Source organism: Acipenser ruthenus, chromosome 36 (genome assembly GCF_902713425.1).
Source record: "Acipenser ruthenus chromosome 36, fAciRut3.2 maternal haplotype, whole genome shotgun sequence".
In the NCBI taxonomy this organism is placed as follows: Eukaryota; Metazoa; Chordata; class Actinopteri; order Acipenseriformes; family Acipenseridae; genus Acipenser; species Acipenser ruthenus.
Window position 1 is genome coordinate 10,839,527 of NC_081224.1, and position 24,002 is coordinate 10,863,528.

At 44.6% G+C, this 24,002-nt stretch overlaps 1 protein-coding gene across 8 annotated transcripts in view; it reads left to right on the plus strand.

The window, feature by feature from the left end:
• Nucleotides 1–24,002, plus strand: part of LOC117965659 (dynamin-2) — a 60,839-nt gene that overhangs the window by 3,197 nt on the left and 33,640 nt on the right. For 5 of the 8 annotated variants that reach the window (XM_059008159.1, XM_059008156.1, XM_059008154.1 and 2 more), the window contains exons 2-10: nt 10,274–10,347; nt 12,044–12,193; nt 13,039–13,242; nt 14,525–14,623; nt 15,802–15,962; nt 16,936–17,078; nt 18,448–18,583; nt 19,708–19,775; nt 21,009–21,147. In XM_059008159.1, coding sequence (XP_058864142.1) covers nt 10,274–10,347; nt 12,044–12,193; nt 13,039–13,242; nt 14,525–14,623; nt 15,802–15,962; nt 16,936–17,078; nt 18,448–18,583; nt 19,708–19,775; nt 21,009–21,147 — 1,174 coding nt within the window. Of the gene's footprint in view, nt 1–10,273; nt 10,348–12,043; nt 12,194–13,038; nt 13,243–14,524; nt 14,624–15,801; nt 15,963–16,935; nt 17,079–18,447; nt 18,584–19,707; nt 19,776–21,008; nt 21,148–22,843; nt 22,983–24,002 lie in introns of all 8 variants that reach the window. The other 3 variants (XM_059008155.1, XM_059008153.1, XM_059008158.1) reach the window with 1 other exon arrangement.

Here is a 24,002-nt window from a genome sequence, read left to right on the forward strand (position 1 = left end):
CATTCCTGGTTTTAGTATTAAGACACACCTGAGCTTGTTACCTCTACACACAATGGCTAATGGAGCTCTTAGTAAGAACTGGAATGGATGAATACAGTAAGAGTCTTATTGCCATCCCTGGACCGCTTGCATTTTGAAAATTTGAAGGAAAGCAGTTGTTATTTTCTCCGCGTGTATGGAGTCCTTATTTTGCCTGCTTTGCATCCAGTTTGTAATGCGAGCGCCCTATATTAAACAGCTCCAGACTTCAGCATTGAAGGGCAGAATGTTTTAAACGGCTGTTCAGGGTTCTTGCAGTCTTCTGCTTTTGTAGCACACCATGGATCCTGGACTGAGCTAAAACCACAAGCTCCTGTGCTTGCAAGGTTTTGCAGGCTGAGAAACGAAACTGCAGGGTTGAAGATTAAAACAGACCGTCTGTCTCTTTCAGTGGTTTTAAAAACTGCTATTTATGTAGTCTATAATTGTCGACCGCTTCTGTGGGGGGAGAGAGAGATACAGCTTTCAATATTTCACCTTAGACCGCAGTGTATTCAGATCACTCTCCCCCCCCATGCAACAACACTGTTTCCCGTTTCAACGCTAGCATTGTTGCAGAAGGGAGCATGAACGGGATGCACTGCAAGGTTTAGAAAAGGAAAAAAAAATTCATTCTTCTGGCAAAAGAGTGAAAGTTGAACAAAAAGTATGGCCCTTTTTTGATGTGTGATTTTAAAAAAAATAACAGAACAGTCATCAAAGGTAATTGGTTTCCTGTAAACGCTGCAGGGGGTTCTGGGACACTAAGTGTACTGTAAAACAATGCATGTTATAAACGAGTTTAGCAGCTGGCTGAAAACCTAGCAGACACTTGAGGACGAAGGTAGAAAACCATTCAGTTTAGTGCTGTATAATTCTACCTTGCCTTTAACAGAGCTTAAAGATGGTCTATAACCTCCTACTGCTGGAAGTGGTAGCAGCAGCAGCAGCACATCCCGCAGAGTGTGTCGCCTTAAACTGCTGAATAGTTTGTGAGGAAGTTAAATCTGTACGTTGTGTGTCACTTATTCTAGTGCAGGTCAGCTCTAGAATCGTGCAAAATGATTTGTGTTCAAATAAGAGACGCTCCACACCCCCATGTGTAATAATCACAAAACATGTTTGATTTTTACTGAACTGTGTTTTATAGACGGTGAGGGGAGGACTGGAACAAAAAAAATAAAATAAAATGAACCAACGCATTTCCACTGTGGATCGTGTTCCTTTCAGAGTTCTGTCGTGGCCACACAATACTAAGCAGACTGTCCTTGCATTATTCAGCTCCGCCACATGACGCAGAGCGAGGCCAGGGAGCACAAAGCTGTTTCTGAACTGCGTTTACAATTCATCCAGAAACAAAGACGCTTTCTCAAGCTGCGAAACATGCACAGTTTGTTCGAAAAGTCATGTTTGATGCAGCACAGCACAGTTAAATCCATTGACCATCGCTACACTACCATTATCTGGAGAGCTGCTTATCCAGTCGTCCTGAAACGTGACTTGGCATAAGTTACTGAGCATATCAGATTCCGGGGATATAGAGGGGTGTCTGTCTGTCTGTCCGTCCGTCCGTCTGTCTGTATATCCGTTACATTTTTACATGTGTCTGCAGAGCTGCTCATGCAGTTGCGTTGAAACTTGGTGTTCTGTGCTGTTCTGTACGCACTGTTGAGACGTGTCACGCAGGGCTCCAGACAAACTCTTTGCCCTAGGAGGCAGTGGCTGCATGTGTGCAGTATTTAATTGTATATGGACTAGGCAGTGATGGAATATTAATTTTGAAATCAACTGACCCCGCTGTTTACACTGTACAGCTACAGCTGTGGCCAAAAGTCTCGCACCACCCTACAGAATGCTGAGTAGCTGGAGTAGTGGTTAGGGCTCTGGACTCTTGACCGGAGGGTCGTGGGTTCAATCCCAGGTGGGGGACACTGCTGCTGTACCCTTGAGCAAGGTACTTTACCTAGATTGCTCCAGTAAAAACCCAACTGTGTAAATGGGTAATTGTATGTAAAAATAATGTGATATCTTGTAACAATTGTAAGTCGCCCTGGATAAGGGCATCTGCTAAGAAATAAATAATAATAATAATAATATGCAGAACTTCTGGCCAGACCTGCACATTGGCAGGCGTGCGTTGCAGATGTTTCACTGTGTGTATTTCGAATGACACTGGCTGCACGCCCTACTGTCTCTCTCTTGGGCTGTTTTGGCTTTTGAAATGAGGCAAGTGCTGCTGTTGAGCCATTTTGAGCTCTGACAAAGGGAGGAGCGCCCTGAACTGTACAGTACACCACTCTGTAATATTTCAGCTAATCGTAGGTCTGTGAGGAAGCAGCCTGTATGGTCAGGGTTATAGAGAGAGAGACTGTCCTGGGGAAATAAATCCCTTGCACTGTTTGTCTGTCTCCTGCATGCTGTGGGGTTTGTGTTTTTATGAAGCACAGCTTCCTCACACGATAAAGTATTCGCCCCCCATTTTAAATGCTGCGAAACTTGTTAGGGATGGAACTAGGGGTGCAATTATGAATCTTGGACTGTGTTGCTGAATCACTGTATCATATCATAATAGATTCGTGGTATCGTTTGTATTGTGAAGCGAGGCTGAAAGTACAGCATAGCTGTATGGAGCGCACCAAGTAGTTCTTGAATGAAAAATAAGTATGCTTTAGAATTGGTAGGGATATGTACCCTCTTTAGAGAAACTCATTTAGCTATTATTATTATTATTATTATTATTATTATTATTAATCAACGAAAGTTGGGTTTCTGACAGTCGTTTTTATCTCCTGAAACTGCTTTACATTTACTTAAAAAAAAAAATGCTTCTTTTTGTATGTCGTGTCAGCCAATAGGAGTAGCTGATTGGTTATTGACAGGAAAGAAGGGGCGGGGACAGTTTCACCCTCCATGTGAAATGACACTGTTCCAGATATCAAGAACAATGGAGGTGTGTTTCTTTCAAAACGGCACACTTGAGACCTCTCTAATGAACGGACGTGCATGACGTGGTGTCGGCTTCACTCAAGGTGTGTTACCTATTGAGTTACATCCTAATGGATTCACTCGCATGGATGCTAGCAGGGATCGTCCATTAGGACAGCTTCAATTTATAGGGCTCTGTTTTCCAAAGTGCAGTGGAACAGGTCAATAAGACAAACGTTTACTGTGTCTAGATTTGCGATAAAGAATATGTATTTTTTTGCCCTATTTTTTCAGAAATAGGTGTTTTCACAGGGAACTACATATTACACGGCAATGGGTCCATTTCACTGAAATCGTGAAATCTGTGATAACCGTGAACAATCATCCAGCCTCAGGGCTCGCCCATTGGGTCAGCTTCTATGTGTCAGTCATTCGTTTTGTAGGAAAGGCTTCAGAGGCAGTCAAGTCAATTGGAAATGTTGTTTATTGGAGCAGGCAGCAGAAAGAATCCAAGATCTGCACCCAAGTACCTGGGAGCGCGATGACCAGGACAGCGCCACCAACAGGCGCATTTTACTCAACTCTTTCACAACAAGCCCCTGTTGATGTTGACGTCCCCAGTTGGCAGGATAGCGTCCCCAGTTGGCAGGGTGTCGTCCCCAGTTGGCAGGGTAGCGTTCCCAGTTGGCAGGGTGTCGTCCCCAGTTGGCAGGGTAGCGTCCCCAGTTGGCAGGGTAGCGTCCCCAGTTGGCAGGGTGGCGTCCCCAGTTGGCAGGGTAGCGTCCCCAGTTGGCAGGGTGGGGTCCCCAGTTGGCAGGGTAGCGTCCCCAGTTGGCAGGGTGGCGTCCCCAGTTGGCAGGGTAGCGTCCCCAGTTGGCAGGGTGGGGTCCCCAGTTGGCAGGGTGGGGTCCCCAGTTGGCAGGGTGGCATTCCCAGTTGCCAGGGTGGCGTCCCCAGTTGGCAGGGTGGCGTCCCCAGTTGGCAGGGTGGCGTCCCCAGTTGGCAGGGTGGCATCCCCAGTTGGCAGGGTGGCGTTCCCAGTTGGCAGGGTGGCGTCCCCAGTTGGCAGGGTGGCGTCCCCAGTTGGCAGGGTAGCGTCCCCAGTTGGCAGGGTGGCGTTCCCAGTTGGCAGGGTGGCGTTCCCAGTTGCCAGGGTGGTGTTCCCAGTTGCCAGGGTAGCGTTCCCAGTTGCCAGGGTAGCGTTCTTGCTCCACCCAGAATGAACTCAGTCTCACCATCATAACCGCAGACAAGAACAACGTATAATTATAGATTTCTTCAGAAGTTACAGGAAGCTAGTCTTGAGCTAAACTTCATTATTTTTGCCTGCAGAGATGAAATGTCAGCATTTATTAAATGCCAGCTTGTTCTCCCTGCAGGAGAATGAAGGGTCGCAGGATCGCTGGTCCAGATCACTCACTCACTCGCAGGGTTTTTTTCTGCCCCTCTCTGTTGTTTGTTTAAAGTGTTGAGATAAGGTCCAGACAGACCCGCTGTGTGTCCCAATCCCCGTGCAGGTGTAATTCGTGATGTTAAAGGGGGTTGATTAAAGACCAGTATTTTAACAAGGTGCAACGTGACAGAAAACCATTTACTTTACATGGCATCAAATGCAAAAAAAAAAAAGATCTGAAATACATACTGTAGTTTACTACAGTAGAATTTTGTGACATCAGAAAAAAGCGCTGACCGTTATTTACTCTGAATGTAAACAAATGCAAACAATTTATATATAGCAGTGTGGAGTAGTGGTTAGGGCTCTGGACTCCTGACCGGAGGGGCGTGGGTTCAATCCCCAGTGGGGGACACTGCTGCTGTACCCTTGAGCAAGGTACTTTACCTAGATTGCTCCAGTAAAAACCCAACTGTATAAATGGGTAATTGCATGTAAAAATAATGTGTACAAAATAATGTGATATCTTGTAATAATTGTAAGTCGCCCTGGATAAGGGCGTCTGCTAAGAAATAAATTATATATATATATATATATATATAAAAACACGTTTGCATCACCTAGAATTTTAGGCTTGAGACATTCATTAAAAAAAAAAAAACTATAGATGAGCATAATTTAGATCTTTTATTTCATGTCATTAAAGAAACTGCAAAATGATATCGCAGAAGTCTACCGGAAGCCATAGCAGTAGCACAGTATCTCATGTTAGATTTCGAAATGTCACATTTTTTGATTTTTGTCAGTTTTTCCTTAAGGATGTGGAAAACTACAAAGCGGTGTGTAATTCAATATGTTAACGTCACATTGTTCAGCAGGTTGCATTTGAATTTTGGCCAGAGCTGTACAGTGCAGATTTTGACATTAGAAAGAAAGATTGTGACAGTGAACGGAGAGTGATAGTAAGCGAGGGGAGTTCCTCTGAGCTGGCACTGCAGGGCAAGGGGAACTCAAATAGCAGCGGATTGTGCATTCGTGGATTAGAAACGTCTGCAGACAGTTGGTTTTAATTTGTGCTTTCCTAAGGGGGTGGGGGGCAGCGGGTGGGGGAGGGGGGCTGCTCACAATGCTAGCTGAACATACAGCTTTTGGCCATAGCTGTACACTGTGCAGTTTGACAAGACAAATATTGAAAACAGATTTGTTTGGTCCGGTGATGGAAAGTGTTATGCAGCTCTGACTGACTAACCATTACAAAGAGACAGTGGGTTGGAAGATGCCAGATGTACAGCTCTGTTCGTTTCCGTTTCTTGTGCTGTACGATGCTGCACATGCTGTTGATCTACATCGCGGTTGTCATTTTTTTTCATCAGACTGAGGACTTGTAAAAAGTGTTTGCTGCAATCCGCTGTGATCCCACCCCCTGAGCTGAAAAACGTTCTGAAAAATCAAGCTGGGTTACAAATAAGAAACCAACAAGTTTATCAAGAAGCAGAGAGGTCGGGTGGGGGTGTAGGGAGAGGTGAGGGTCTGGAGGTAGCTGGGTGCAGTCTGGTCAGGGCATCTGTAGGCTAGTACAAGAGTCTTGAACTGGATGCGAGCGGTGATCGGGAGCCAGTGGAGTAGCGTGGGCGAAGCGAGGCAGAGAGAACACCAGGCGAGCAGCGGAGAATTCTTATTAAAAAGAAGCTGTTGTCCATTTCTCATCACAAACAGCTTTAGTCTAGGAAAGCGAGCTCTCCCTTAACAGAGTTTCCTAGAGTAAATGCACAGCAGAGTGTAATCAAGCACAGTGAAAGCATAGGGAAGCATTGTAAAGCACAGAGAGGTGTGGAAAAGCATAGGGAAGCATTGTAAAGCACAGAGAGGTGTGGTAAAGCATAGGGAAGCATTGTAAAGCACAGAGAGGTGTGGAAAAGCATAGGGAAGCATTGTAAAGCACAGAGAGGTGTGGAAAAGCATAGGGAAGCATTGTAAAGCACAGAGAGGTGTGGTAAAGCATAGGGAAGCATTGTAAAGCACAGAGAGGTGTGGAAAAGCATAGGGAAGCATTGTAAAGCACAGAGAGGTGTGGAAAAGCATAGGGAAGCATTGTAAAGCACAGAGAGGTGTGGTAAAACATAGGGAAGCATTGTAAAGCACAGAGAGGTCTGGTAAAGCATAGGGAAGCATTGTAAAGCACAGAGAGGTCTGGTAAAGCATAGGGAAGCATTGTAAAGCACAGAGAGGTATGGTAAAGCATAGGGAAGCACTGTAAAGCACAGAGGTGTGGTAAAGCATAGGGATGCATTGTAAAGCACAGAGAGGTCTGGTAAAGCATAGGGAAGCATTGTAAAGCACAGAGAGGTCTGGTAAAGCATAGGGAAGCATTGTAAAGCACAGAGAGGTCTGGTAAAGCATAGGGAAGCATTGTAAAGCACAGAGAGGTATGGTAAAGCATAGGGAAGCACTGTAAAGCACAGAGGTGTGGTAAAGCATAGGGATGCATTGTAAAGCACAGAGAGGTCTGGTAAAGCATAGGGAAGCATTGTAAAGCACAGAGAGGTATGGTAAAGCATAGGGAAGCACTGTAAAGCACAGAGAGGTCTGGTAAAGCATAGGGAAGCATTGTAAAGCACAGAGAGGTCTGGTAAAGCATAGGGAAGCATTGTAAAGCACAGAGAGGTATGGTAAAGCATAGGGAAGCACTGTAAAGCACAGAGAGGTCTGGTAAAGCATAGGGAAGCATTGTAAAGCACAGAGAGGTCTGGTAAAGCATAGGGAAGCATTGTAAAGCACAGAGAGGTATGGTAAAGCATAGGGAAGCATTGTAAAGCACAGAGAGGTATGGTAAAGCATAGGGAAGCATATAACCATGGTGAACTATGGGAAGCTGTAAAATGACTGTGCCCATTTACCAGTAAACCTTTATAAGGGATACAAGGCTCCAGAAAGGGGACCAGGGTGATGTTTAATTAGTTTGTAAAACAAAAGCAATCATTAACTAATTAATCCATGACTTGTGCAAATTGCATTTTGGTCTGAAGACGTTGACAACAGGCGCTGTCCCTTCTCCCAATCAGCACCAAGCAGAGAGGAGGTGGAGAAGCTGCCTGCTGTGATGGAGGTGCAGAATTCATTAGAGGAGAAACTGGAGACCTGCTGGTAGACTCTGCACACCTCCTCTGTCTATTCAAACCATTAATAATACAAGAGTGTGTGTGTGTCTGTGTGTGTCTGTCTGTGTGTCTGTCTCTCTTGGTGTGTGTCTGTCTCGGTGTGTGTGTGTGTCTGTCTCAGTGTATGCGTGAGTGTTTGTCTCAATGTGTGTCTGTGTGTCTCAGTGTCTGTGTGTCTGTGTCTGTCTCAGTGTGTGTGTGTCTGTGAGTGTCTATGTCTGTCTCAGTGTGTGTGTGTCTCAGCGTGTCTGTGTCTGTCTCAGTGTGTCTGTGTGTCTCGGTGTGTGTGTGTGTATGCAGTGCCCTCCTGTGTATTGAATGCTACTCTTTGTAATTTTGATCAGTGATGTGCTGGAATTGTTTCAAAGGGAATGTGGATTGGGAATTGATTTTAAAAAGGAATTAGAATTGAAAATCATGAACTGCCCCCGACCCTGCCCAGCACACAATAACAACAGCAGCATTTTTCAAACGACATTTCAAAAACAGTAAAGGGGTGGGGGGGGGGGGGGGGGGAGCACGACAGAACAGAACCGCAAAACACAATCACTTCTTATTTAATTTCAAGTGCTGTGTGTGTGCCATGTGAGCCACGAATAGCTTTCTCTAGCACGCTTCCCATGAAGTAGAATGCACCCGGGTTAATGAGGAATTCCAGGCAGGCTTATTTCAGACGGACGGCTCTCCTTTCTTTCTCTGCGAAAGCACGCTTCTGATGGCAAGACTTGGATTTGTTCTGCGATGGACGCCCACACACAGTGCTGCTGTATTCAACTTGCCCTTTTAATGAATTTGTTTACCTGTTATGATGGCTGCATGACTCAACTGATAATGTTCTGAAGCAGGAATCACATTCAGATTTCCACTAGCATTAAAGCTATTGCATCAGAATAGGCGCATGTTAGTAGAGGATTACTAGCTCCTTTATAATTGTTTTTGAATGTAATTCAGTGTGGTGGTTGCACAGCAAGTAAAAAACAAAAATGCATTCATGGATTCATATGATGTTTTTCCCCCTTTTCTCATAACATAGCCCAATGCTTATGTCTTCATCTAGACAATGTGGGGAAGCTATAAAAAAGGCCAACAAGATGCTCTGATATATTGTTAGAAGTGTTGAATTTAAACCTAGGGAAGTAATGTTAAAACTTTACAATTCATTAGTAAGACCTCACCTAGAATATTGTGTTCAGTTCTGGTCACCTCGTTACAAAAAGGATATTGCTGCTCTAGAAAGAGGGCAAAGAAGAGCAACCAGAATTATCCCGGGTTTAAAAGGCATGTCGTATGCAGACAGGCTAAAAGAATTGAATCTATTCATTCTTGAACACAGAAGACTACGTGGTGATCTGATTCAAAATCCTAAAAGGTATAGACAATGTCGACCCAGGGGACTTTTTCGACCAGGGGGTCACAAATGGAGATTAGATAAAGGGGCATTCAGAACAGAAAATAGGAGGCACTTTTTTTACACAGAGAATTGTGAGGGTCTGGAACCAACTCCCCAGTAATGTTGTTGAAGCTGACACCCTGGGATCCTTCAAGAAGCTGCTTGATGAGATTCTGGGATCAATAAGCTACTAACAACCAAACGAGCAAGATGGGCCGAATGGGGCCTCCTCTCGTTTGTAAACTTTATGTTCTTATTCGATACAGAATATCTGAAAGCTGTCAGGATATAAGGAGGTCTGTACGTCACATTTTTGCATGAGTCTTGTGAGCACAGGAAGTTATTCCAGGCACTCTGCATCAGTCAATTTTAATAGACCTCATCGTGATGCCTCATTTGCCTACCAAATGCACCTCCTTAAACACCAATGCCATTTACATTGCCATTTCTCATTCAGCAGTGTCACGATCATCTCGCTGACGGCTCTAGCTTTGCATTTGCAGCTGTGGCAATGGGGGAGGCATGCTACTGAAGTACTTGTTTCAGCTGCGTTTTCTCAGAATAGGTTGCAGATGAGCTGAATTTGAATGCAAAAAAAAGCTGACACTCCCTTAATGGTCTGATTGGTTATCTCCAGAGAAAAGGCACATTGCAGCCTTTTGCCTGTCGCTGATAGAGTGGGCTGCTCCAGCCACGCTCCGCCCTGTGTCTTCTCGTTTGTAAGAATTCACACAAAACTACAGCTGTGGCCAAAAGTTTTGTATCCCCTAGAATTTTAGGATTGAGACATCATTTAAATAACTATATGAAAATAATTTAGATATTTTGTTTAACTTCAAGCAATCAAAGAAACTACAAAATGACATCGCAAAAAAGAGTCTACCGGAAGCCATAATAGTAGTACAGTGTTTCATTTTGAAATGTCACATTATTATTATTATTATTATTATTATTATTTGTTTATTTAGCAGACGCCTTTATCCAAGGCGACTTACAGAGACTAGGGTGTGTGAACTATGCATCAGCTGCAGAGTCACTTACAAGTGCGTCTCACCCGAAAGACGGAGCACAAGGAGGTGAAGTGACTTCCTCAGGGTCACACAGAGTCCGTGGCTGAGGTGGGATTTGAACCGGGGACCTCCTGGTTACAAGCCCTTTTCTTTAACCACTGGACCACACAGCCTCCACACATTCTTTCAGTTTATGTCTGTTTTATACGGAATACTGCAGAGCGGTGTGTAATTCAGTATGTTCAGGTAACGTTATTCAGCAGGTTTCATTCCACTTTAAAGCACAGCTGGATGTCCAAGTGGCTTCCGTTCGACTCTTGTGAAGAGGGGATATGAGGAGGGAGCTGCCTGATGCGTTTGCTCTGCTTGTGTGTTTCAGGGATTTCCTCCCTCGTGGCTCTGGGATTGTGACCAGGCGCCCCCTCATCCTGCAGCTAATCAATGCAAAAGCAGGTAAAATATCCATTAAATTATTATTATTATTATTTATTTCTTAGCAGTCACCCTTATCCAGGGCGACTTACAAGATATCACATTATTTTTGCATGCAATTACATTATTTTGTACACATTATTTTTACATACAAGTACCCATTTATACAGTTGGGTTTTTACTGGAGCAATCTAGGTAAAGTACCTTGCTTAAGGGTACAGCAGCATTGTCCCCCACCTGGGATTGAACCCACGACCCTCCAGTCAGGAGTCCAGAGCTCTAACCACTACTCCACACTGCTGCCCCAGCTGGAGTATCAGGTGGAGTCTGGAAATATGGGTTTCCAAACGAATGTAGATCAGCTAAATCATCTTCATGTTAGTAAGCGTCGACACCACCTAATGTTTATCTGGCAGGACGCCTTTCCCCAAGGTGACTTACAGGGGTTACAGGGCAGTGCAGGGTTACAATGCAAGGTCAGTATTTAAACACAGTATAGTATACAGTAAGTGCAAATTCTACCATTAAAATACAATATGAAAGAAGTTAGGATTGCAACAAGTTATAGCTACAGTGACACATTAGCAGTGCAATAGTGCATCAGCTGAGGATCCAGTAACGTGGTGCTGAGGTCAGGTGAAGACAGTGCAGAGCAGGAGGGGCGGATCAGGAGATCTACAAGTGCAGTCGTCCTTCTGTAAAGACACTTCAGTCGATCTAGCCTGTGTTGCATGTATCTACAGCAGGCAGCGAGAGCTCGGTATTATCTAAATGAAAAACAACAAAGAAACTAGTCCAGCGATTGCAACCCTACTAATGATAAGGGGAGCAAAAACTCAGAGAACAGGGCTCCCGAGTGGCACATCCAGTAAAAGCACTCGCTAGAGTGCAGGATGCGCTCTATAGCCTGGACGTCGCCGGTTCGAGTCCAGGCTATTCCACAGCCGACCGTGGACGGGAGCTCCCAGGGGGCAGCGCTCAATTGGCCGAGCGTCGCCCGGGGGGAGGGAGGGTTAGGTCGGCCAGGGTGTCCTCGGCTCACCTCACACCAGCGACCCCTGTCGTCTGGCCGGGCGCCTGCGGGCTTGCCTGTAAGCTGCCCAGAGCTGCGTTGTCCTCTGATGCTGTAGCTCTGAGGCGGCTGCACGGTGAGTCTGCAGAGTGTAAAGAAGCGGGCGGCTGACGGCACACACTTTGGAGGACCCCTCCCGAGTCAGCGCAGGGGTGGTAGCGGTGAGCTGAGCCTAAAAATAATTGGGTATTTCAAATTGGAGAGAAAATAATAAAAACTAATTGGCAACGACTAAATTATTAAAAAACAAAACAAAACAAAACAAAAAATAAACTCTGAGAACGGAAATTATTATTATTATTATTATTATTATTATTATTATTATTATTATTATTATTTAGCAGACGCCTTTATCCAAGGAGACTTACAGAGACTAGGGTGTGTGAACTATGCATCAGCTGCAGAGTCACTTACAACTACGTCTCACCCGAAAGACGGAGCACAAGGAGGTTAAGTGACTTGCTCAGGGTCACACAATGAGTCAGTGGCTGAGGTGGGATTTGAACCGGGGACCTCCTGGTTACAAATCCTTTTCTTTAACCACTGGACCACACAATTGAAGCCGCTTCCTTTGTAAGTGAGTGTGCGGGCTGCAGATGTGCTCGCCTTCAGCACGCTGTTGGTGTCTTGCTGTCTCGCTCACAGAGTATGCCGAGTTCTTGCACTGCAAAGGGAAGAAGTTTGTGGATTTCGAGGAAGTCCGGCAGGAGATCGAGGCGGAGACGGACAGACTTACCGGCACAAACAAAGGAATCTCATCCGTTCCCATCAACCTGAGGGTCTACTCCCCCAACGGTAAGAGGAGGGGCTTCGTATCCATGACAACAGTCCAGAGAGTTCAGTCTCTTCAGAATAAGAGAGACAGGGTAGCTGGGGCTTAATAAGTTTTTATAAAGTCAACCCAAGGGGCTGCTTCAGATTCAGAGAGTATGATGAGAGAGCAGAATTGGGAGCTGAAATGCTTGGAATATCAGATAGTGGTAGCATCATAAACACCAGATACATTAAAAAAAATACATTCTCTGACCTACGGATCATTCATGTTGTTTGGTTTCCAATTCTGAAATATTAAACTGAGCTAGTAAAGGGTCTGTATACAGTAACATATAGGAGTCTTACAGTTTCCTGTCAACACGACCTGACGGTGAATTAAACAAACAGTGAAATACTGTATAAGGGAGCTCTGTATCCAGAGTACTGAACTTTGAACTTGCTAACATAATTTTTTATACATATAGATCTTCAGTGTACTTCAGTAGGCACCAGACACGTTCTTTTATTATTTAATAGATGATGATTATTCGAATCAGCTCTCCACAGGTGAGGATCTGGCTGATTTACCGTTCCGAGTGAAACGAGTGAAGAAACAGCTGCTGGGGTTCGTGTGGGTTGCTGTTCTCCACGGAGTCTCAGAAAAGCAGCGATTGTCACAAACCCAAGCAGCTGTTTCTTCACCTGTTTCGCTTGGGTTGGTAAATTAGCCCGATGACCCTCGCCTGTGGAGAGCTGGATCCCAATACTCTAATGACCGCACTAATTGTAACTGACCGCTTGGGACTTCTGAAGGGCACTCTTAACGCTGTGACGATGTGCAGGTACACACCCAGCCTCTCTGTAACGCTGCTCTCTGTCCTGTGCAGTGTTGAACCTCACTCTCATTGACCTGCCTGGGATCACCAAGGTGCCTGTGGGAGACCAGCCGGTGGACATCGAGCACCAGATCAAAGACATGCTGCTGCAGTTCATCAGCAGGGACAGCTGCCTCATCCTGGCTGTCACCCCGGCTAACACCGACCTGGCCAACTCCGACGCGCTCAAGATCGCCAAGGAGGTGGACCCGCCAGGTACAGTCTCAGAACAGAATCTCCGTTACACGTTCCTCTTGAAATTCTGTAGCGTCTCCAATCAGAATCTCCGTTACACGTTCCTCTTGAAATTCTACAGCGTCTCCAATCAGAATCTCCGGGACACGTTCCTCTTGAAATTCTGTAGCGTCTCCAATCAGAATCTCCTTTACACGTTCCTCTTGAAATTCTAGTGACTTCCCTGGTATTATTATTATTATTATTATTATTATTATTATTATTATTATTATTATTATTTATTATTTACAGGACCCTGGTTTGTACAAAGTGAAGCCCGGGGACTATCATCATTTATCATAAAACTAACATGAAGCTACTCTGAACGACTGATCGACTCCTTCAGTTTATTTTTTTAAGTCTTTTAATAAATCTTTACGTTATCAAGGGATTCAGGAAGTAAAATCAAATGTCAGCAGCTGCTTCAGCTAAATATACAGACAGGAAATGACATGCTTTTGTCTATAAAACAAATTAAATAAACACCTGCCATAACACTGTCAATAGGGTGTAGGTCTCGGATTTGAAGCGATTGTCACTTCATCTTTTTTTCAAGTTTCATCGAGGGGGGAAAATGGCCAGCATTTTAACTGCCTTCCTTGTAAAATAGTATTATTTATTTATTATTTATTTCTTAGCAGACGCCCTTATCCAGGGCGACTTACAGTTGTTAAAAGATACCACATTATTTTTGCATACAATTACCCATTTATACAGTTGGGTTTTTACTGGAGCAATCTAGGTAAAGTACCTTGCTCAAGGGTACAGCAGCAGTGTCCCCCACCTGGGATTGAACCCACGACCCTCCGGTCAAGAGTCCAGAGCCCTAACCACTACTCCACACTGCTGTGGAAAAGGCACAATATTTTGTGATTGTTTTTCTTTTTTTTATTCTAAAAGATGATACCTGGGTAAAGAAATCAGATTGCAAGCCATGCTTTCTGATCCCCTTGTTTAGCTGGTGGGTGAAATTGTCCCTCATCCCTTCAATGGCTTCTTTACTGTGATTAAGCAACCAGCTGCTTCCCCGACTGACTGACATGTTTTTACTAAGAGTCGTGCTGTCAGGGCCGCGCAGGCTGCTGGCTGTGCTGGAGACTTCACAGGGAGCGCCTGCGCTGGGTTAGGGAGGTGAAACCCACAGAGATTGCACCCGCGCTACAGCGGACCCTACTGGCATGATAGTAACTGGAGATTCGAAACGAGGGAGAGGGAACAGAGGGAAATGGACATGTTTTGAAATGTCTTTTTTTCGATTTTTCAGGCCTGAGGACCATCGGAGTGATCACAAAGCTGGACTTGATGGATGAAGGGACCGACGCGCGAGACATCCTGGAAAACAAGCTGCTGCCGCTGAGGAGAGGTGGGGTAGAGACTCTTTAGAGGACTGCGCTTCAGTGCCGGGGAGATACTTCAAAATCCTCTTGGAAACGAATTTCAGGCCAATCGCATGAATGTTGAACGTCTTTGTTTTAGTTGTTTTATATTCCTTTGGGGTGAGGCGTATCTTGAGAACCAGTCGTGTTAATTGCGATGGAACTTGGTACGGGCACTCCTTTTGGTTTTGGAAGGCAGCAGAAACTTTTTTTCTTTTGCGAATGTCTCGTCCTCCAATGTCAGCTCCTTTCTCATGAATTATAAAACACAGGAGCTCTGCAGTAATGTGATGCACTGTTTGAAAGAGGACAGGTCTGTGAGCCCGAGGGAAGCTGGAGAGTTTATTAATGTTTCAGTGCATTCACCCCCAGAGACCAGAAAAGCACGAGCTGAAACAGGAATGTTTGGAGGCTGTTTGTAGAGATAGGAAGCAGTTCTTAGGATCCGATATTCTTACAGATAGCCATAAGTTACTTTTAATTTGCACTGTGAAATACTGCAGTGGAAATGCTAAGCATACCGTGCATCATTCAATACTGATGTTTTAAGATGGAAGTAAACGTTTGACCTAAATTTTAAACAGACTGCCTGATCTTATTTATAGTAAATGTTATCACCGCACCCGCCCATAACAGCAATACCACATCCACTATCAACAATTCTTTTATAAATGAGGGTTTTCACATTTCTTTTAATGGTTTAAGCAACACTATTGAATCAGGTGCTAGGAAATCTGCTTTTATTTAAGCTGCCCAAGTGTGTAGGATGACTATAGAGGAGCTGTAAGGGAAGAACAGTTTATTTAACATGAACAGCAAAGCCAAGAAAACATAAAAGGAAGCGCGTTTCAAACTCTGGTTAGCACGCCTTTAAAAGGGCACGTGCTCATGTTTCTTGAATAAAAGAAAGTTGGATTTTAAAACCATGGCTGGCTCGCCTTAAAGGCGGCTGGTGACGTCTGCTAAGGGAAAAGAAAATGGGACAGGGACAGATTCCAAATTCCAGTGTACAATACAGTCTTCAAGAGGGGGAAACCAGTGACGTAATGGGTTTGTAAAGGCGAGTTTCTCAACCCGTTTCATATTGCTCTGTGTCTGTGCAGGCTGTGTTAAAGGCGAGAGTTTCTAGCCCTGGTTTGTAATGTATTGCTGTGTGTGTCTACAGGCTATATCGGAGTTGTCAACAGGAGCCAGAAGGATATTGATGGCAGAAAGGATATCCGGGCTGCCATGGCAGCAGAGAGGAAGTTCTTCCTCTCGCACCCGGGGTACAGGCACATGGCAGAGCGCATGGGCACCCCTCACCTGCAGAAAACCCTCAACCAGGTACGGACGCCCCCTGCTGGCACAGCCAATCAGCAACACGCGTCAGATGACGTTTCACTGCTAGTCTTTTTTTTTTTTTCCCCCTTTCTGATATTTACCCCGGGACTAAAAAGCCCAATTTGTCTTGCATTGCAGCCCTTCTTAAACCGTGTGCAGGCTTCAGGTTAATTTTACTACCAGCACAACAGAAGAGTAAACTCAACTCTGAGTCCCCAGCCAGTTCACTCAGTGCATTACTCATCTGCTTATCATTGCTGGAAACGTTTGTAGTGGAGGCTGCTGTCTGTGTGTTTGTGGTCCTTTTAGTCTCGTGTCTAGAGAGAGGCTTCTTCAATGGTATTGAAACTTGTTGAGGACATTCCCTCGATCAGTACAGTAGTTCTCAGAGTGGGGGCAGTCCAAAGGTTTCTGGGAGTTGTTCAGTCAAACTCAGACCTACTATAATGGCTGCAATGCAGTAGCTTGCCTTATAAATAGACTTGTTCTTAAAGTTTAAGAATTGCAGCTTTAGTGCACTTCCTATTTTTACTGATCGAATGTGGGAACCAGTATTTCTTATTTAGTACCACGTCAGTTTTTGATTTGCATGTACAGCTATGGGCAAAAGTTTTGCATCACCTTCTAGAAGGAACGAATTTTGCATCATAAAGTCGAACGAAATAATAATTACCGCTGAATAATGTTACCTTGACATATTGAATTGCACACCGCTTTGTAATTTTCCATAAACTTAATGAAAAAACTGACAATTTAAAAAAACATTTTGAAATCTAACATGACATACTGTACTACAGTTACGGCTTCCGGTAGACTTTTGCGAAATCATTTTTGCAGTTTCTTTGATTACATGAAGTTAAATAAAAGATTTAAATTATGTTCATATCAGTTTTTTTTAATGTCTCAATCCAAAAATTCTAGGTGATGCTAAACCTTTGGCCAGAGTTTTTTTTTAAAACACTGTTTATCTTTGTAGCAACTGACCAACCACATTCGAGAGACTCTGCCTGCGCTGCGGAATAAACTGCAGAGTCAGCTGCTGTCACTGGAGAAGGAGGTGGAGGAGTACAAGAACTACAGACCCGACGACCCCACCCGCAAAACCAAGGCTCTGCTGCAGTGAGTCCGCATCATCCATACCTGCATTGCATTGACTGAAGCCTTTCAAATCTTAATAGGAGCTGATCTAGCTAGCCCTAACCAATACTGTAAGTGCTACACATAACCCAGGACCAGAGGACACACAGCTGGAAATTAAGTGGAGATAGGGTTAGGACAGAGGGAAGGAGACTCTTCTTCACACAGAGAGTGGGGAGGGGATGGAATGGGTTACCTAGTCATGTTGTTGAAGGAGACTCTTCTTCACACAGAGAGTGGGGAGGGGATGGAATGGGTTACCTAGTCATGTTGCTGAAGGAGACTCTTCTTCACACAGAGAGTGGGGAGGGGATGGAATGGGTTACCTAGCCATGTTGCTGAAGGAGACTTTTCTTCACACAGAGAGTGGGGAGGGGATGGAATGGGTTACCTAGTCATGTTGCTGAAGGAGACTTCACACAGAGAGTGGGGAGGGGATGGAATGGGTTACCTAGTCATGTTGCTGAAGGAGACTCTTCTTCACACAGAGAGTGGTGAAGGGATGGAATGGGTTACCTAGTCATGTTGTTGAAGGAGACTCTTCTTCACACAGAGAGTGGGGAGGGGATGGAATGGGTTACCTAGTCATGTTGCTGAAGGAGACTCTTCTTCACACAGAGAGTGGTGAGGGGATGGAATGGGTTACCTAGTCATGTTGTTGAAGGAGACTCTTCTTCACACAGAGAGTGGGGAGGGGATGGAATGGGTTACCTAGTCATGTTGCTGAAGGAGACTCTTCTTCACACAGAGAGTGGGGAGGGGATGGAATGGGTTACCTAGTCATGTTGCTGAAGGAGACTCTTCTTCACACAGAGAGTGGGGAGGGGATGGAATGGGTTACCTAGCCATGTTGCTGAAGGAGACTCTTCTTCACACAGAGAGTGGGGAGGGGATGGAATGGGTTACCTAGTCATGTTGTTGAGGCTGAATCACTGGAATCCTTTAAGACCCGACTTGACAAAGTTTTGAGATCAATCAGCTACCAGGAACTGGATGAGTGCTGATGGGGGTGAATGGCCTCTTCTTGTTCATACATTTTCTTATGTTCCTATGTAAATCTGCTGGGTGGCCAACATGATCATGTTCATATTGATTCATGGAACAGAACCTATTAATGACTGTATGAAAAAGATCACGCAAAGCAAACCAGAGCGTGATGACCTCTGAAGTCTGTGGCACGTTCCACTGCACAGAAGAGCGTTTCTGTCCTCTCTCAAATCAGTACTGCGATTGGGGTGCTGCCGAGTTTATTGTCCTGTACTACGGGACAGACTCTCCTTTCATTTTCCAGCTCGGCCCAGGTCAACGAGGCCGTGTTTTAATGCTTTTGTCTTGTCTCTCGCCCTGCCAGGATGGTCCAGCAGTTTGCAGTGGACTTTGAGAAGAGGATCGAGGGTTCGGGAGATCAGGTCAACACAATGGAGCTGTCAGGAGGGGCTCGAATCAACCGCATCTTCCACGAGAGATTCCCCTTCGAGCTGGTCAAGGTACAAGCAGAGGGGCTGTGCACATCCCAGGGGCTGAGGCTCTGGGCAGCAGCATTTTAAAGTGGAATGGGTTACCTAGTCATGTTGCTGAAGGAGACTCTTCTTCACACAGAGAGTGGGGAGGGGATGGAATGGGTTACCTAGTCATGTTGCTGAAGGAGACTCTTCTTCACACAGAGAGTGGGGAGGGGATGGAATGGGTTACCTAGTCATGTTGCTGGAGGAGACTCTTCTTCACACAGAGAGTGGGGAGGGGATGGAATGGGTTACCTAGTCATGTTGTTGAAGGAGACTCTTCTTCACACAGAGAGTGGGGAGGGGATGGAATGGGTTACCTAGTCATGTTGCTGAAGGAGACTCTTCTTCACACAGAGAGTGGGGAGGGGATGGAATGGGTTACCTAGTCATGTTGCTGAAGGAGACTCTTCTTCACACAGAGAGTGGGGAGGGGATGGAATGGGTTATCTAGTCATGTTGCTGAAGGAGACTCTTCTTCACACAGAGAGTAGGGAGGGGATGGAATGGGTTACCTAGTCATGTTGCTGAAGGAGACTCTTCTTCACACAGAGAGTGGTGAGGGGATGGAATGGGTTACCTAGTCATGTTGCTGAAGGAGACTCTTCTTCACACAGAGAGTGGGGAGGGGATGGAATGGGTTACCTAGTCATGTTGCTGAAGGAGACTCTTCTTCACACAGAGAGTGGGGAGGGGATGGAATGGGTTACCTAGTCATGTTGCTGAAGGAGACTCTTCTTCACACAGAGAGTGGTGAGGGGATGGAATGGGTTACCTAGTCATGTTGCTGAAGGAGACTCTTCTTCACACAGAGAGTGGTGAGGGGATGGAATGGGTTACCTAGTCATGTTGCTGAAGGAGACTCTTCTTCACACAGAGAGCGGTGAGGGGATGGAATGGGTTACCTAGTCATACTGTTGATGCTGAATCACTGGGATCCTTTAAGACCCGACTTGACAATTTTTTTAGATCAGTCGGCTACCAGGAACCAGACGAGCGCTGATGGGCTGAAAGTTTCTTTTAACAGGGCTGACGTCGCCAGGTTTGCATTTATCTCCTCGTATCAGTCTGTTCCAGTCTTGTGAATTGTATTGTCTTGGTTTTCTTAGATGGAATTTGACGAGAAGGAACTCCGAAGGGAAATCAGCTATGCAATTAAGAATATTCACGGTGTCAGGCAAGTATCCTAAAGATTCTTTCTGCTTTTTTTTTATATTTATAATAAACAGAAATATTGTATTTTGCATTCTTTCTCCTACTTAATGACTGAATTCAAAATGTGCAACTACAAAACAATAGATAATCAGTCTATGAAAACTCGGTGCTGTGTATAAAAATGTAATACTATAAAAAAAAAAAATTGTCTATCGTTTAAATATAATACACTTGAACAAGCATCACTACGACCAACCACCTCCCAGTCCACTACCTCTAACCAATGTGCTCCTCTGTTTTCCCTGTTCCTCTGTCGGTTTTACATCTGTTTGTCTTCATTTGTTCCAGGTTCCGCACAGTACATAACCTGTTGAGCCGGCTATGAACTAGTTAAAGCCTGGCTAGTCAAACTCTCTTTGTGTCTAACCTTCCCTTTTTTCAGGTTGTTTAGTACAGCACACTACACTACGATACCAGTGTGATTTTATATAGCGCCTTTCACGCCATGGCGTCCCAGATTGTGCGGCACGACGTTACAAACAAAACGACGAGAGCTCGTATGCACAACGCGTTTCTCCTTTAGTCAGACTGACTTGCTGAGCAGATTTCTACTGAATTTTTGTCGTTCTGTTTTAAAATGTTGTTTTGTGAAGCAGGGCAAAATAACTGGGACTGATTTGCTCCACAGTCATTTTAGGAACACAGTTGAACACGTAAGAAAAGTTCGGGAACGAGAAAAGGCCTTTCAGCGCACCATTCTCCTCTACTGGGGGGAACTCATTTACAAACACAGAATCTCGTCTTTATTTAAATGTTCCCAGTGTTTTAGATCCCACTGCTTCACCTGGTGGGCTGTTCAACACAGTACTACACTACACGCTACTACAAATTAACAAATAACCAGGACTAGGTTAAAGTAGAATACCTTTCCTTTGGAGGGAACACAAAGCCACCGTTCCTGAAACAGCGGCTTGAAACCTGGTTCCAGGAGACCTAGTTTGAGGTTGCTATATCAAACCCCCCAAGTCTCCCCTGGTGTGCCGCACAGCGGCCAGAAACCTAGTCTCCTGAAACCAAGTTCCAAACCACAAAGTGTCTCCGTGTACCCCCAGCTTTTCTCCAGCTCACATTTGAAGATGTCTGTGTGCGTTTCATTTTGTGTCTGTAATGAGTTATAAATGTGATTTCTCCCTTTTCATCTCTCCCCTGCCCCCCCCCCCCCCCCCCACACTCCCCTCTTTCTTCTCGTGTTCAGAACCGGCCTGTTCACTCCAGACCTGGCTTTTGAAGCCATCGTCAAAAAGCAGATTATTAAACTGAAAGAACCATGCCTGAAATGCATTGATCTGGTCATTCAGGAGTTGATCAATACGGTCAGGCAGTGTACCAGCAAGGTATTGGGAGACGACGTTCACCCGACCGGACGCCTGCACTTCTGCAGGGCTGCACAGCGAGAGACACACTTTGGAAGGAAGCTGGTGTAAAATCCTCATTGAAATACCGTTGGACAGCTAAAAGTAATCTCACATACTGCCTGGTCACTAGAGCAGGACCAGACTTTGGATTAGGCATCGCCCCTGAAATAGAGACTCTATTTAACTTGATCCCTGCAGCACAATTGCAGATTGTGTGTCAGATCAGCGAAACTCTCCTTGCTTCTTTCCAGTGTGTCTCCGCACAGCGTGTCTGTGCTGCTCTGTGCGTCGGTGCTCTGCAGGGGCATGGAGTCTGTACTGTAGTGTGCACTGAAAGAGTGGTGATACTGTCTGCTTGGCGTATGCGATGATCACACTCCCAGCTGAACATGCTTGTTTCTGAAGTTCCTTCTTGGATAGTTCTAGAGCATTAGGTTTGGCACGTGCCAGCTGAGTTAGTCTGTTCGCTTTCATTATCGATACCCTCGGGGAGGCATTGGGGGGGATTGTAGGTATTTTGGTCACAAACTAAGAAGGGACAAGTGGTTTTAAAATGAGGAATTTGGATCACAAGTGACGACCGGATATGAAATATTCGCCATGGAAGTTGTTTCACCTCTATATCATAGGATGGGCTGTTTTTTTTTTCCACTGTGAAAAATTGCTTTTCGCGGTTTAAAAATAGATTTCAAGATTAAACATTATATTTATTGAAGAAAAAAATACTCTTTGTCACCTTTAAAAATGGATAGTTTTCTCTAGAGTTATTATACAACAAATGTTTGCTAAATATTTAAATGCTGACTTGAAGAAACAGTAAGTGCTGAATTGTAGAATATTTTACCATCGGTGAATTAGCACAGATTTTCAAGAAATTGTGCAGCTCTGTGCAGCGTGTTCAGTCATCAACAAACCAGTTGCACCAATTCCTAATGCAAACGTTTGCTGTATTTATTTTTAAGTGAAAATGTGTTAATTGAAGACATTGACAGACTTGTAGTCGAAACGTTTTCTCGTTGAATTTGAAGTTTGTTTCAAAATGACTGTAATGTTTTATGTATGATTCTGTTTAAAGATGGCGTTCACATTCGTAAACGGATGCACATAACAGGGCCTACGTAGGATTCGATGAGAAAAAAAATTCTAAATAATGAACAATGAGGCAAAAGTAAATTTCATCGTTGGTCGTCACTTGAAGGCAAAAAAATTCCCATCTTCGAGACCCTTGTCTTTTCAGTGCTGTATCTAAAAGAAAGATCCCTTTTCTCCTGCGTTCAGGGCCTGTATAGGGTTAATCCAGTCAGCTGTGTTGAAATATAAAAACACAGTGAAACTGGTGGAAGCCGTGGCCAGCGGTTTTGCAAGGTCTGTGTAAACTGGTGGAAGCTGTGGCCAGCGGTTTTGCAGGGTCTGTGGATATGTAGTTAGGCTTAACCAAAGAACTTTAATGAAGCAAGCATCCTGCATGTGTTTTCATTAATTTTGCACGGACTGGCGTAAAACTAATTGAATTCATTGTTTTGTCTTGACCTCTCTCTCTCTCTCTCACTTTGTTTTCTCTTTCTTTCTTTCTCTCACTCTCACACGCCCCGCGTGCCGTATGTCCCCCCCCCATCGTCGTCCTCTCCTCCCCCTGTCTCTCACTCTCTCTGCCCCCCCCTTTCTCCACGTACAGAACAGGGCTTTTCACTCCTGACATGGCGTTTGAAGCCATAGTGAAAAAACACATTCTTAAGATGAAAGAGCCCAGTTTGAAATGCGTTGATCTTGTGGTGTCTGAGCTGACAGGCTTAATCCGAAAGTGTACAGAAAAGGTAATGAAGGAACACAAATGAGAATTAAAAAGAATACCCCAAAAATACCTCTTTCTTTCCCTAACAAACCAATGTTAACCCTTGTACTGTGATTTAAAAAAAAAGAAAAATTCTGGGGAAAATCTCTGGAGTTTAAAATATAAATAAATTGCACAGTGATGACACAGTACAAGGGTGAACCCGTCTCTGTTTTACCCAGACCTGTCTCCCTTCCCCTTATTCATGCTTCAAGGTGATGCATTTATCACACCTCGGGACCATTTCACATATTTTTTTCAAGACTAGGGTTGGGGATTGCGTTGCCCGTGTTTCCTCTCTCAGACCTCTTACTTACTAAATACCCCGGTATCTCTGAATAGATAACCATCTCCTGTTTAAAAATATGCTGAATATTTTAATTATTGTTATTATTATAATTATTATTTATTTCTTAGCAGACGCCCTTATCCAGGGCGACTTACAATTGTTACAAGATATCACATTATTATTTTTACATACAATTACCCATTTATACAGTTGGGTTTTTACTGGAGCAATCTAGGTAAAGTACCTTGCTCAAGGGTACAACAGCAGTGTCCCCTACCAGGGATTGAACCCACGACCCTCCGGTCAAGAGTCCTAACCACTACTCCACACTGCTGCCCTAATGAGCAGGACATCTCACAGGCAGAATGGTCCCCCGAAATGTTCTCCCTGTTCTAGGAAAGCAGCACAGCTGGGGATGGGGAGTTTATTGCTGGATAACTTCACTCGGACTCCTTGCTCACTAAATATCTTGGTATCCCTCAATAGAACATGGTGTATTCAGAGATAGCAGGGAGTTTTGTAAGTAAGGGCTCTGAGTGAGGAAGCACGGGCAACGCAATCCCCAGCCCTAGACTTGCTGGAAATCATTGGCTGTTTCCAAACTTTTGATCGCTTCTGTAAATTGGCAGATCATTTAGCAGGTCTTCCTAGAAGACATTTTCAATTATTTTTTTTTATCTTTGGTGTCCTTTAAGGGGAAAAGACAACAGGTCC